This window comes from Salmo salar, chromosome 13 (genome assembly GCF_965601325.2).
Source record: "Salmo salar chromosome 13, fSalSal1, whole genome shotgun sequence".
NCBI classification, from domain to species: Eukaryota; Metazoa; Chordata; class Actinopteri; order Salmoniformes; family Salmonidae; genus Salmo; species Salmo salar.
This window is the reverse complement of record NC_138303.1, coordinates 63,154,162-63,169,603: the sequence shown is the minus strand read 5'-3', so window position 1 is coordinate 63,169,603 and position 15,442 is coordinate 63,154,162. Positions and strand designations below refer to the sequence as shown.

The window sequence follows — 15,442 nt, the reverse complement described above, 5'->3', positions numbered from 1 at the left end:
ACAATACATGCATGTTTTGTTCAATCAAGTTCATATTTATATCAAAAAACAGCTTTTTACATTAGCATGTGATGTTCAGAACTAGCATACCCACCGCAAACTTCCGGTGAATTTACTAAATTACTCATGATAAACGTTCACAAAATACATAACAATTATTTTAAGAATTATAGATACAGAACTCCTTTAGGCAATCGCGGTGTCAGATTTTAAAATAGCTTTTCGGCGAAAGCACATTTTGCAATATTCTGAGTACATAGCCCGGCCATCACGGCTAGCTATTTTGACACCCACCAAGTTTGGGACAACCTAAATTCAGAATTACTATTAGAAAAATTGGATTACCTTTGCTGTTCTTCGTCAGGATGCACTCCCAGGACTTCTACTTCAACAACAAATGCTGTTTTGGTTCCAAATAATCCATAGTTATATTCAAATAGCTCCGTTTTGTTCGTGTGTTCAGGTCACTATCTGAAGGGTGACGCGCGAGCGCATTTCGTGACAAAAAAAATCTAAATATTCCATTACCGTATTTAGAAGCATGTCAAACGCTGTTTAAAATAAATTTGTATGCTATTTTTCTTGTAAAATAGCGATAATATTCCAACCGGGCAACGTTGTATTCATTCAAAGGCTGAAAGAAAAAAATTGAGAATTCTCATGAACGCACATCTCAGTGTCACTGTCCCCAGGCTGACCACTAACAAACAGAGCTGTTGTACTTTGCCAAGAGACAGCAGACACCCCATTCCACTTTCTGGCGGCTTTAGAGAGCCAATGGGAGCCTTGGAAAGTGTCACGTTACAGCACAGATGCTGTATTTTCGATAGAGATGCAACAGAAGGACAACAAATTGTCAGACAGGGCACTTCCTGTATGGAATCTTCTCAGGTTTTGGCCTGCCATGTGAGTTCTGTTATACTCACAGACACCATTAAAACCGTTTTAGACACTTTAGAGTGTTTTCTATCCAAATCTACTAATTATATGCATATTCTAGTTTCTGGGCAGGAGTAGTAACCAGATTAAATCGGGTACGTTTTTTATCCGGCCGTGCAAATACTGCCCCCTAGCCCCAACAGGTTTTAAGCTGGAGGAGTGTAAATGTGCCAGCTTGGAGGAGGTCAATAAAGCACAGAGTGCCTCCCATGCGTGGTATAACGCAAGTAAACTTCAGATCACTGCGAGCTCCGCAAAGAAGGTTCCTGTGAGCACCTCAACAAATCCCAACAAATTTGTGCGGGAGCATCTCTTCCCCAGGTCCCATGGGAACTCAGCAACCACATATGGTATCGAGAATGAGCAGGTGGCCTACACATGGATGGAGAGCTGTGGGTTTAGTCTGGAGAGTAGAGGCACAGTAGTGAGCGTCAAGGAGCCATAGCTTTCTGAAAGCCCAGATAGTGTTAAACTCTCAAGAACTTCTAGACATCAAATGTCCTGTTCTGAGTAAAAAGTGTCAGTCTCTGACTGAACTGTTCTCTGGCAAACTCACTGATGTAAAGCTGGTGGATGGGGTTCCTCAGCTGCAACCTAATGGAGCCCGTGGGTACTACATGCAGGTGCAAATGGGCATGTTCTGCACAGAACTGGAGAGATGCAAACTGCTGTCTGGGCTCCATCCAAGCAGGTTGTTATTGATGTGCCTTTTGATCTAGAATGCCGCCGACAATTTATAGATGGTTACCGTTTTACGGGCTCCTAACCAATTGTGCTATTTTGTGTGTTTTTTTTTGCATTGTTTGTAACTTATTTTGTACATAATGTTTCTGACACAGTCTCTTATGACCAAAAAGTGCTTCTGGATATCAGAAAAGCATTTACTCACCCCGAAATGGACAAATATTTGTTCTTTAACGAGTCGGACGCAAAGGATTTACTGCTAATACCGGACCAGGCCCAAATCCCCGACATTCTCATGAAGAAGAGACGCCGATACAAGGGACGCAGGTCCAGGGGCCCTGTGAGAATTTCTTGGTGAATGGGTAACCCGCCTCTACCATTTGTCCTATTGGCCAATGTGCAATCAATGGAGAATGAACTGGATGAGCTCCGTTCAACACTATCCTACCAACGGGACATTAAAAACTGTAATATCTTACGTTTCACCGAGCTGTGGCTGAACGACAGTGGTGGAAAAAGCACATAACTGTTATACTTGAGTAAAAATAAAAATACCTTAATAGAAAATGACTCAAGTAAAAGTTTTTTTTTAAGTATTTGGTTTTTAATTCTGTATACTTAAGTATCAAAAGTAAATGTAATTGCTAAAATTGACTTAAGAATGAAATGTAAAAGTATGAATCATTTCAAATTCCTTATATCAAATCAAATTGTATTTGTCACAAATTGTATTTGTCACATAAGGTGTAGACCTTACAGTGAAATGCTTACTTACAAACCCTTAACCGACAATGCAGTTTTAAGAAAATACCTAAAAAAGTAAGAGATAAAAGTAACAAATAATTAAAGAGCAGCAGTAATATAACAATAGTGAGGCTATATATAGGGTGTACCGGTACAGTCAATTTGCGGGGGCAGCGGTGTCATGGTAATTGAGGTAATATGTACATGTAGGTAGAGTTATTAAAGTGACTATGCATAGATAATTACAGAGAGTAGCAGCAGTGTAGAAGGGGTGGGGGGCAATGTAAATAGTCTGGGTAGCCATTTGATTAGATTAAGCAAACCAGACGGCACGATTTTCTGTTTTTTTTTATTTACGGCTAGCCAGGGGCACACTCCAACACTCAGACATAATTTACAAACAAAGTATTTGTGTTTAGTGAGTCCGCCAGATCAGAGACAGTAGGGATGACCTGGGATGTTATATTGATAAGTGCGCGAATTGGACCATTTTCCTGTCCTGCTAAGCATAAAACAATACTTTTGGGTGTCAGGGAAAATGTATGGAGTAAAAAGTGCATAATTTTCTTTAGGAATGTAGTGTAGTAAAAGTAAAAGTAGTCAAAAAATATAAATAGTAAAGTACAAATACCCAAAAAACTGTTGAAGTAGTAGGCCTACTTTAAAGTATATTTGAAGGTGTAAAATGTATGGTCGAGTGGTTAGGATTCCTGGTTTTCACCCAGGCAGCCTCGGTTCGACTCCTGGTATGGGAACGAGTGTTGTGGGCTCCCGAGTGGCGCAGCGGTCTAAGGCACTGCATCTCAGCGCAAGAGATGACACTACAGTCCCTCGTTCGAATCCAGGCTGAATCACATCCGGTCGTGATTGGGAGTCCCATAGTTCAGCGCACAATTGACCCAGCGTCGTCTGTGTTTGGCTGGGGTCGTTGTAAATAAGAGTTTGTTCTTAACTTACTTGCCTGGTTAAATAAATACAAATATATTTCATAAGTACTTTACACCACTGCCTGAAAATCACTGACGTCATGATTTGACCTCGATTTTTTCCGAGTTCCCCGTTATCTTGAAAGCACCAACAATTCTATTCAACCTCCTCCTCCCTTGAACCAGGAAATTGTCGTGGTTGCCGGTGTTTATTTCGCCTATTTGTGCAGTCATATTAGGGTGGCTAGATTGATATATGTGTGTATCACATTTTTACCATTGTTTCATCTTATGTCTTCTATTTTCTACTCCGGCTACTCATCCAAAACCAAATATCTAGCTTGGGAGAGAGGATTTGCAGTCTCGCCTTAAACAATGAGGTAAATTAAGTCCGTGGAAAATCTGTTTTGTGTAATTGCCTGTTTTTGTTTCAATATGCTATGTTACAATGTCGCGCTTTAAACATTGGTGTTAATTGCCCTAATTATTTATTTAAATTCGAACAAGGGTAGATTAACGTTCGTCATAGTTTTTTTTTCTCTCAAAATGACGAAATTCACGACAAAGAGCCTACGAACATGATTTATGGTTGGGCAATGCACTTGTGTGTAAAATAGTGCGAACGTAGACTACCGGTGTTTTATAGCTGTCGATAAAACATGACCATATTCAGATGTATTTACCATATTCAGATGACTAGTTTTTGAATGTAGACATGGAATAACATTTCGTTTATATGCAAGTAGATTTCTCCGAACCTTTTTTATAATTTAGTTTATTCTACTGGCTAGGATAGAACAGCTCTGCTGTCCTCAAAATTCAAATACACTACAATAGCCAAAACCCGATTGTTCAGACTATTTATAGACCTATAGAGTAGCGTAGCTATATTGACAGATTCAGAGGTTTCGAGTAAACATTTTCCAACACCAATTAGCCCTAACCCATGCAGTTTAGTTTTAATTGCAAAATAGTAGCCTACATTCCCTCTTCCAGGTTAGGTGTAATTGCTTTTCTTATTTTTTATTTGTTTAATTTATTTAACCTTTATTTAACTAGGCAAGTCAGTTAAGAACAAATTCTTATTTATAATGACAGCCTACCAAAAGGTCTCCTGCGGGGACAGGGACTGGGATTAATTTTATATATATATATATATCACACTCTACCGGGTAAAAGTTTTAGAACACCTACTCATTCAAAGGTTTTTCTTTATTTTTACTATTTTCTACATTGTAGAATAATAGTGAAGACAAACAATGAAATAACACATGGAATCATGTAGTAACCAAAAAAGTTTAAAAACAAATCCAAATATGTTTGATATTCTTCAAATAGCCACACTTTGCCTTGATGACAGCTTTGCACACTCTTGGCATTCTCTCAACCGGCTTCACCTGGAATGCTTTTCCAACAGTCTTGAAGGAGTTCCCACATATGCTGAGCACTGGCTGCTTTTCCTTCACTCTGAGGTCCAACTCATCCCAAACCATCTCAATTGGGTTGAGGTTGGGAGATTGTGGAGGCCAGGTCATCTGATGCAGCACTCCATCACTCTCCTTCTTGGTCAAATAGCCCTTACACAGCCTGGAGGTGTGTTGGGTCATTGTCCTGTTGAAAACAAATGATAGTCCAACTAAGCGCAAACCAGATGGGATGGCGTATTGCTGCAGAATGCTGTGGTAGTGATGATGGTTAAGTGTACCTTGAATTCTAAATAAATCACTGACAGTGTCACCAGCAAAGCACCATCACACCACCCCTCCATGCTTCACGTTGGGAACCACACATGCGGAGATCATATGTTCACCTACTCTGTATCTTTAAGTCACGGTGGTTGGAACCAAACATCTCAAATTTGGACTCATCAGACCAAAGGGCAGATTTCCACTGGTCTAATGTCCATTGTTCGTGTTTCTTGGCCCAAGCAAGTCTCTTCTTCTTATTGGTGTCCTTTAGCAGTGGTTTCTATGCAGCAATTTGACCATGAAGGCTTGATTAACACATTCTCCTCTGAACAGTTGAAGTTGAGATGTGTCTGTTACTTGAACTCTGTGAAGCATTTATTGGGGCTGCAATTTCTGAGGTTGGTAACGCTAATGAACTGATCCTCTGCAGCAGAAGTAACTCTGGGCCTTCCTTTCCTGTGGCGGTCCTCATGAGAGACAGTTTCATCATAGCGCTTGATGGTTTTTGTGACTGCACTTGAAGAAACTTTCAAAGTTCTTTAAATTTCCCAGATTAACTGACCTCCATGTTTTTAAGTAATGATGGACTTTTGTTTTTCTTAGCTTAAATGAGCTCTTCTATTTACCAAATAGAGCTATTTTCTGTATACCACCCCTACCTTGCCACAACACAACTGATTGGCTCAAACACATTAAGAAGGAAAGAAATTCCACAAATTAACTATTAACAAGGAACACCTGTTAACTGAAATGCATTCCATTCCAGGTGACTACCTCATGAAGCTGGTTGAGACAATGCCAAGAGTGTGCTAAGCTGTCATCAAGGCAAAGGGTGGCTACTTTGAAGAATCTCAAATTTGATTTGTTTTAAGACTCCTTTTGGTTACTATGTGTTATTTCATAGTTTTATGTCTTCAATATTATTCTACAATGTAGAAAAGAGTCAAAAGAAAGAAACCCTTGAATGAGTAGTTGTTTCCAAACCTTTCACTGGTACTGTATACACACTACCGTTCAAAAGTTTGGGGTCACTTGGAAATGTCCTTGTTTTTGAAAGAAAAGCAAAAAATGTTTGTCCATTTTAAAATGACATCAAATTGGCATTTGGAAAGTTTTAGGTGAGGGAGAAACTGTGGTGGAACAAGCTTTGTTAAGTGTCTTGCTAGCTGGATTGAATTCTCCGTTAGCTAGCCAGAGAAAAGTTGAGCAACATTAGCCAACTTAACTGATCAAATAATTGAGTTTATGGTGTGAAAATTAGCTGGCTAATAAAGTCAGACAGCTAACGTTAGTAACCTAACCAATTGGCTATAGTATTAACTGGTATACGACTCCTTGCCGTTCCTCAAGTTATAACGCATCGCGTTAGTTGCTTACTGGACCCAGGCAATCTGTTTGAAATGTTAACTAGCTAATGAATGGATGTTTTCCCTAAAGTATGTGGTTAATTTTCAGAATGAGAGAATTAGGTGAAAAAGAGACGTTGCTTCTTAAGAAAGTGGATTCAGGGATGAAGTGTAGCTGGAGCTGGTCCTGGCTTAAGCTGGATGCCACCAGAGGTGAAAAGAACACCACACACACTTTACCTCTTTCTCAGTTTTTCAATGCAGTGGATAAAAAGGGGTATGTCAGGAGTACTTAGCGTTTAGCTCGAATTTTTGCGTCACAACACTGAAGTATAAGAGGCCTCCAATTTATTTAATGGACTGGATCTTTATATATACCACTTGGATCCTTTTCAGTAATAATGAAATCAGACCTTGTTACGTGTCCGATAATCTACCATTTATATAGGAGTGGTTAAAACATGCTAATAATGGTCCTCTGAGTATATAAAAAAAAGGTTTGCTATACCTCCACTGGTATGCCATCCAGCCCTGGAGTTTTCCCAGACTTGAAGGCTTTAATTGAATCAAGAAGTTCCTCCTCTGTAATTTGGCCTTCACATGAGTCTTTCTGTACAGATGTTAATTTTACATTATTAATATGAAAAAAATCCATATAATTAGTTTCGGTTAGTGGAGATGGAGGAGACTGAAACAAAAACATGCTTAAAGTACTTTACTTCCTCTTTCAAAGTATCGTTTGGTGAATAATGAGTGACTCCATCATTTGTAACAAGTTTCAGTAAAACATTTTTGGTAGCATTTCTATGTTGAAGATTGAAAAAGAATTTGGTGCATTTTTCCCCATATTCCATCCAGTTCGCTTTATTTTTGATAATATATTACACTGGATCTTGCTTGAATAAGTTCCTCCATTTCTTTTTGTTTTTCCTCTAACTTATTCTGAACCTCTATGGTACAGTTTTTATTGCTATCTTTCTGTACTTTTAGTTCTTCAATTTCCTTTGTTTATATGGACTCTTTTGACCTAAATTGCTTTTGTTTTATAGATGAGTACTGAATTGCATGGCCTCTAAAGGAACATGTAAAAGTGTCCCATACAATAAGGGGATCTGCTGTACCTATGTTATGTCAGGAAAAAGTAAGTTATAAATTCTTCTGTCCTAGTTAAAAACAAGTTATCATCCAGTAGGCTTTGATTAAATTTCCAATATCCTCGCCCACGTGGAAATTATGTACGAGTACTATAAACTCAGCAAAAAAAAAAAGAAGCATCCTCACACTGTCAACTGTTTATTTTCAGCAAACTTAACATGTGTAAATATTTGTATGAACATAACAAGATTCAACAACTGAGACATAAACTGAACAAGTTCCACAGACATGTGACTAACAGAAATGGAATAATGTGTCCCCGAACAAAGGGGGGGTCAAAATCAAAAGTAAGTCAGTATCTGGTGTGGCCACCAGGTGCATTAAGTACTGCAGTGCATCTCCTCGCCATGGACTGCACCAGATTTGCCAGTTCTTGCTGTGAGATGTTACCCCACTCTTCCACCAAGGCACCTGCAAGTTCCAGGACATTTCTGGGGGGGAATGGCCCTAGCCCTCACCCTCCGATCCAACAGGTCCCAGACGTGCTCAATGGGAATGAGATGCGGGCTCTTCGATGGCCATGACAGAACACTGACATTCCTGCCCTGCAGGAAATCATGCATAAAAGGAGCAGTATGGCTGGTGGCATTGTCATGCCGGAGGGTCATGTCAGGATGAGCCTGCAGAAAGGGTACCACATGAGGGAGGAGGATGTCTTCCCTGTTACGTACAGCGTTGAGATTGCCGATGATGCTGTGACACACCGCCCCAGACCATGACAGACCCTCCCATCGATTCCGCTCCAGAGTACAGGCCTCGGTGTAACACTCATTCCTTTGACGATAAACGCAAATCCGACCATCACCCCTCGTCAGTGAAGAGCACTTTTGCCAGTCCTGTCTGGTCCAGCGACGGTGGGTTTGTGCCCATAGGCGACGTTGTTGCCGGTGATGTCTGGTGAGGACCTGCCTTACAACAGGCCTACAAGCCCTCAGTCCAGCCTATTGCGGACAGTCTGAGCACTGATGGAGGGATTGTGCATTCCTGGTGTAACTCGGGCAGTTGTTGTTGCCATCCTGTACCTGTCCCACAGGTGTGATGTTCGGATGTACCGATCCTGTGCAGGTGTTGTTACATGTGGTCTGCCACTGCGAGGACGATCAGCTGTCCGTCCTGTCTCCCTGTAGCGCTGTCTGTCCTGTCTCCCTGTAGCGCTGTCTTAGGCGTCTCACAGTACGGACATTGCAATTTATTGCCCTGGCCACATCTGCAGTTCTCATGCCTCCTTGCAGCATGCCTAAAGCACGTTCATGCAGATGAGCAGGGACGCTGGGCATCTTTCTTTTGGTGTTTTCAGTAGAAAGGCCTCTTTAGTGTCCTAAGTTTTCATAACTGTGACCTTAATTGCCTACCTTCTGTAAGCTGTTAGTGTCTTAATGACCGTTCCACAGGTGCATGTTCATTAATTGTTTATGGTTCATTGAACAAGTATGGGAAACAGTGTTTAAACCCTTTACAATGAAGATCTGTGAAGTTATTTTACGAATGGTCTTTGAAAGACAGGGTCCTGAAAAGGGGACGTTTATTTATTTTGCTGAGTTTATATATGCCAATTATGTGATGGTCCGACCGCATTCTGTCCCCTATCAACACTTTTGAACTTTTGGTGCCAGAGAGAATGACATAAGAAAGTAATCAAGACTACTAGCTTGATTAAGCCTCTGCCATGTAGGTCAGTGTATTTAAGCCTCCATATTATCCACTAATTCCAATATATCCATGACATTCATGATTTCCTTAAGTGCCGGAAGTTGATAGTTTGTAGTGTGATTTCCTTTATCATCCATAGAGGTATTTAAAACAATATTATAATCTCCCACAATAATAATAATAGAATAGTATTGGGTTGCTTGTAGGGTTGATAAATTATTTTATATATAATTTTGCAAAGAAGCGTGGATCGTCATTATTTGGTCCGTAAAGGTTAATGACCCATTTCTGTTTATGGTCCAATAACATATTGAAAATCATCCATCTACCTTGAGGATCTGTTTGGACAATTTGCACATTTGGATAAAATTACTATGAGCACCCCTTTTGAATTTCTTTGCCCATGGGAGAAATATATTTCAAATTTATTTCAACCCCTCCAGCCCTTTTTAAACAAAACTGCATCTAAAATTGTTGAATGAGTTTCCTTAAAACAATAGATATTATATTCTGATCATTGTTTCTAATTATCTGCTAAGCCATTACAATTATTTGCATTGCTACTAAGTAAACCTCCAATTGGTCCCCACTATTCCACCCGCTAAAACCCCTCCCCATCCCGAGTTGGGTTGTCATCCCATGGTCCCTGAGACACTGGGACACATCCTTCGAAAAGAGAACACAATGCAATTTCATATTTGTGGTAATGTAGGCAGTTCATGCAAAGGATTGTTACCTCTTACCAATATTGCCATTACAGAAATTACATTTTGGCAAGCAGTTATTATTTTAGAAAACAATTGTGATTCATCCTATATTGTCCCTAAGATGTTTTACTCCCTCGCAACAGTTCTGGGATGCATATATATACACACACACACACACACACACACACACACACACACACACACACACACACACACCCAACCATTCATACACAATCAACCCCTTTACCCCACAAACAACCATGCACTCAGATGCTCAACAGTTGCACCATCCCAGAGCCCAACTCAAGAAAGGTCTTGATTTACGAATGCATATACAGTTGCCGCTGTATGAGAAGGCCTGCAAAAATAGGCAGAAATGGGGAGATTTGATTACTGTAATTTCCGGACTATTGAGCGCACCTGAATATAAGCCGCACCCACTGAATTTAAAAAAAAAAATTATTTTGAACATAAATAAGCCGCACATGTCTATAAGCCGCAGGTGCCTACCGGTACATTGAAACAAATTAACTTTACACAGGCTTTAACGAAACACAGCTTGTAACAAAAATAAATGGGCTTTAACGAAACACGGCTTGTAACAAAAAATAAAAAATTAGCAGTAAGTATTAGTTGTCTTTTTGCACTGAGTCAATTCCTCACGCTGCTGTTTCCAACGTCTTATCATCGACTCACCAAGCTTCCGGGCAGCAGCTCTATTTCCTTTTCCAACAGCCAGATCAATCGCCTTCAACTTGAAAGCTGCATCATATGCATTTCTCCGTGTCTTTGCCATGATGAGGGTGACAAAATGACTACCGTAATCAGAATGATGGGAAGTTTGAGAGCGCTCGATTTAATCTAAACAGTAAACAAAAAAGTTGTTTGACCTTAACCCGTTCGGCAATTTCATTGGTCTAATGAAAGCTTCATGCCGCCAAAAAACTGAACACGTCACAGAATGTGTTTTTTTGGAAGATTTTTTTTTAAAATCCATATATTAGCCGCGTCATTGTTTAAGCCGCGGGGGTTCAAAGCGTGGGAAAAAAGTTGCGGCTTATAGTCCGGAAATTACGGTAACCATTGTCACGTCCTAGGTGATGGAGGTCAGATATACCCCCTTCCCCTGAAACACCCACACATGGTCCCCCGTTGTGACCATATTCCCATGTATCTCTGTGCAGTCAGACCGTTGATTTTGTGCCACCGGGGCCACAATAATATGCCCCCTCTCTGAATGTCCGAGTGTAAACCCCCATGGGTTACTGCAGCTAGTGTTGCCAGCACTGCCACTGCCTGGGTGGGGGCATCCTACTGGAATCCTCACCGGCTAGGTACAAGGTTGTCAAGGTTCTTATTAGCAGCTTTGAGAATTTCCTTGTATATTATGCTCTCCCATCAGGGGGCTCTGGCTTTGCAGGGCCAACTCTGCCAGGCAGGCTCAGAATCTTGAGGGGGCGGTGCTGCTCTAGAAGGTCTCTGACTGCATTTTGGCTGCATACAAACCGCTTACAGCAGGCCCATAAAACTTCTCTTTAGTGTTTGGGTCATTCAGGTGGGTGTCTAGGGTATAGGGTTGTGGACCGTTCCATCAAGATAGGACCATAAATTAGATGTATAATTCATTATAAAATGTATATCCCTCATCTGCACAAAATGTAAAGCTCTCTCACAACCCCTGCTCACAGACACACATTGGTTCTGGGATATGCAACCATTTCCTTTCTCACTTAACGACACACTTTCTCAAACACCAAAAGCACACATCACAATACATCCACACATACCCACATCATGTGCCTTCTATGTCTTCTGTCTGCTATGTTTTTATCTCCACCATGTTGAATTAGTACCTTTTGTGTTCCAATTATTTGAAGATTGCTTTTCTATCTATTTTTTGTATTATTACAATCACTACCATGGCTAGTATTGTGTGTTTCATTATTCGCCTCCTCTATAAGAACTTTGTAATTTTTAGAATAGCCATGGAGTAGTCTGTGTCTCTGAACAACTGGTTATCAATATACAGTTTATCGACCACGAGAGCTATGCGTTTCCCTTTCAATCTATTTTCCTTGAAGATTGGATACAGAACTTTGCGCCGTTCTGCAATTTCCTTCGGGAACTAATCATTCTTGCCTGTTTTTGTGCCAGCAAGTCTTTTCTCCAGGCTTTTAACCGTTATTTCATCGTTAAAGCAAGCAAATTTGGCAACGATTGGGCGTTCATACCTCTGCCCTCTCTGTCCAAAGCGGTGTATATGTTCGTGCTGGATTTTGTCGATAGCTTCGCGTGGAATCTGAAGCGCTGTAAGGAGGAACTCCCTAACTACACCTTGAGGAACTTCTCCTTCTTTCTCTTGGACACCTTTAAGTACCAGATTCTCTCTCATGGATCTAGTCTGTATGTCAAGTAAGGCTTCTCTCAGAACAATGTTCTTTATTTTAAGTTCATTAACTTTGGTTTCAATATTATTGACTGTCCCTTTTAGCTTGTTTGTGTCTTTCTCCAATGTCGCAGCTTTTTCGTCACTCATCTCAAGGCCTTCATCTCTTTTATATCCTTACTGACTAGTTCAAGTATACCCAATTTGTCATTTATTGATTTTAACAGATCGGTTTCGACCTTTACCATTCCCGGTGGTGAAAAGATTAAATTGTGTCTGTAGAAGAGTCACGTTTTTCGTTTTGAGATTGGTTCCCCTGTTTTACTCACCGTCATGTTTGGGTGTTGCTTGTTTTCGTAATATTTGTTGCTAAATTTCTCTAGTCTTATGATTTGTTTTGTGGTGTTTTCCAGATTGAAGGTTATTACCCACCAGTTTGAAGTGCTAATATTTAGTCTAACTTACCGATATTGAATATTATGTTTTTATCTTGAGGCGAGCTACACTGCTGTGTTCAGTCCGCTATCTTGGTTGTACTTAATTTTTTTTTTATCCTCAAAGTAATCATCTAGTTTTTCAAAAGTATCTGTAATCTGATTACAATATTTTTGCTGGTAACATAACGGATGAGTTTTTTTGTTGTTGTAATGGATTACATGTAAGCCATTACTCCCCAACCCCGGACAACTAAAATAAATATCCCAGACAAGACTGAAGAATAGGATGAATAGGCTGCATTTAGACAGGCAGCCCATGTCAGAATTTTTTTTTCTTCTTCTTAGTAATTGGAAATGCTGCCAGTAAATGAAACTCAACTGATGGACTTGACTGTTGATAAAATGGTGAATGGATGATAACATCATGACCAACTCTGTCTGAGAAGTGGGTATCCTCTCATAGGGACTGTCTCCTGGGCACAGATTAAGCCTAGTCCTGGACTAAAAAGCATGCTCAATTTTAAATAGTTAAGTCTAGGCTTAAACTTGTCAGATTTAGTAAATCATCTGTACTGGTTCAAAGTTTGCATCTGCTGTTTTCAAGTGGGGGGGGGGGGGGGGACTTAAAAGGAAAGAAGTACAAAGGGGAAACGGAGGTTAAGAGACTTATGACTTGAAACGATCACTTTACCGTTTTTAATAAAGGCTTCATAAACTGAAGTAGCTGTATGTGTGGAGAACAGACAGATGGGGCAAGGATGAGGAATGTGAGGCTGATTGTAGCCTTCCCTGTAGCTCAGTTGGTAGAGCATGGTGTTTGCAACGCCAGGGTTGTGGGTTCGATTCCCACGGGGGGCCAGCACAGAAAAAAAATGTATGAAATTGTATGAAATGTATGCATTCACTACTGTAAGTTGCTCTGGATAAGAGCGTCTGCTAAATGACTAAAAATGTAAAAAAAAATTGTGAGAGATGTCAGCACATTAACGTTACTTATAGCTGTCTTTCAGTATGTGGCTGTCAAAGAGAGATGACAGTGTCTAGCTGTCTTTCATTATGTGACGGTGGTTATTAAGCATCGTTGTCACTCATGCCTCCTCAGGACTGGTGTCTCTCTCATACACACCAGCAGTACTACAGACAGACAGTCACTAATGCCACTATACAGTATTATGGACACGCATTGACATTTTAGTCATTTAGCAGACGCTCTTATCCAGAGTGACTTACAGTTAGTGCATCCATCTTAAGGCAACTAGGTGAGACGACCACATATCAGTCATAGTAAATACAGTTCTCACAATAAAGTAGCTTTCAGCAAAGTCAGTGCTAGTGCAATGAAGGTATTGTTTTTTGGGGGGTGGGGGTTCAGATACTAATCAAGGTACTCTTTGAAGAGGTAGGTTTTCAGATGGTTTTCGTGATCTATTAAGGGACTCAGCTGTCACACACCCAACCGCAAGGGGACATTTTTGTTTACACCCAAGTTTCCTGTAGCCACTAGCCAGGGCATGATGGTGTGAGTCGCTTGCGTTCACAGAAAGTCTATTTTTAAACCGGCCTTTGTTTGATGCTTCTGCTTATTTTGATGACTTCACTTTGAGTGTGTCTGTGCAATTGCACCGTGTTAGTCTCGCCCTACAGGTCAGTGGCTATCACAAATAGCTCTCTTCTGTATCAGGGTTCATTAGCTCTGAGAGCCACCTGCAGTAGACAGGTCTTGGTCACCTTCCCCTGCTCAGACATCAACCAATGATTGCGTGCCACGTCATCAATTGCGTGTGGTTTTTGTTTTTATAGCGATGATCTTTAAACTGGTAGCTAGCAAGGTGAACTAGCAACTGTATTACTCGCTATACATTTATAGTTGTATACAGAAAGCATGTCTTGGTTGAAGGTGAGAGTTTTTATTACGCTCTGCAAGTATTTGTGTCTGTTTTCAAAGTGAGTGAGAGTCTGTGGCTGGAACACTGTCACCCAGGTCATATTCATAGTTGACTATAGGAGTTGGCTATGCAGCACAAACCGTTCAGGGACCTGTCTAGATTGAGTCAGGCTGTGAGTCGGCTAATTCAATGCCTTTTCTGGTTCATTTTTCTGGGGTGAGCCTTAATAATTTAAAGTGGCTTAATTTCCTCGTCTACTCTCCATCAGCACCGAAAGTATTGGAGAGGCGTAAACGCAATATGATGGATGCCCTACCAGGGTCAACTCGTTAATTAGGGTACTCAACGGAATACATTTTAAAACGTCTTGCAGCAGATAACTAAAATGAGCATTTGTTATTGGATATAGTAGTCCCTCCCTGTTTCAGTCCATTCTCTTCTGTTTTAGTGCATAGGAAACACAAACCAGGTATTTCCAATACAGCTTTCTGAAATGCAAACGAAAGGAAGGAGATAATGAAAGGAAACCTTCAGACTAATGAAACACAGCCCTGGGAACCTCTACAAAGGGTCATGTCCATGTAAAAAGACCCATGAGCACCAACATGAAGTTTATAGGATCATACCAAATTTGGTGTACATTTTTTGTTGTTGACTGAGAACACATTCTCATTTACAGCAACAACCTGGGGAATAGTTACAGGGAAGAGGAATGAGCCAATTGGAAGCTGGGGATGATTAGGTGGCCATGATGGTCAGATTGGGAATTTAGCCAGGACACCGGGGTTAACACTCCTACTCTTACGATAGTGTGCCATTGGATCTTTAGTTGCTACAGAGCGTCAGGACACCCGTTTAACGTCCCATCCAAAAGATGGCACCCTACACAGGGCA

At 40.6% G+C, this 15,442-nt stretch overlaps 1 protein-coding gene across 1 annotated transcript in view; it reads left to right on the top strand.

Annotated features, from left to right (window-relative positions):
• Positions 1 to 3,440: 3,440 nt before the first annotated feature.
• Positions 3,441 to 15,442, top strand: part of LOC106567542 (vasodilator-stimulated phosphoprotein) — a 39,378-nt gene continuing 27,376 nt past the window's right edge. Inside the window, exon 1 of the mRNA XM_014136967.3 lies at positions 3,441 to 3,673. Coding sequence (XP_013992442.1) covers positions 3,669 to 3,673 — 5 coding nt within the window. The 5' untranslated portion in view covers positions 3,441 to 3,668. The remainder of the gene's footprint in view (positions 3,674 to 15,442) is intronic.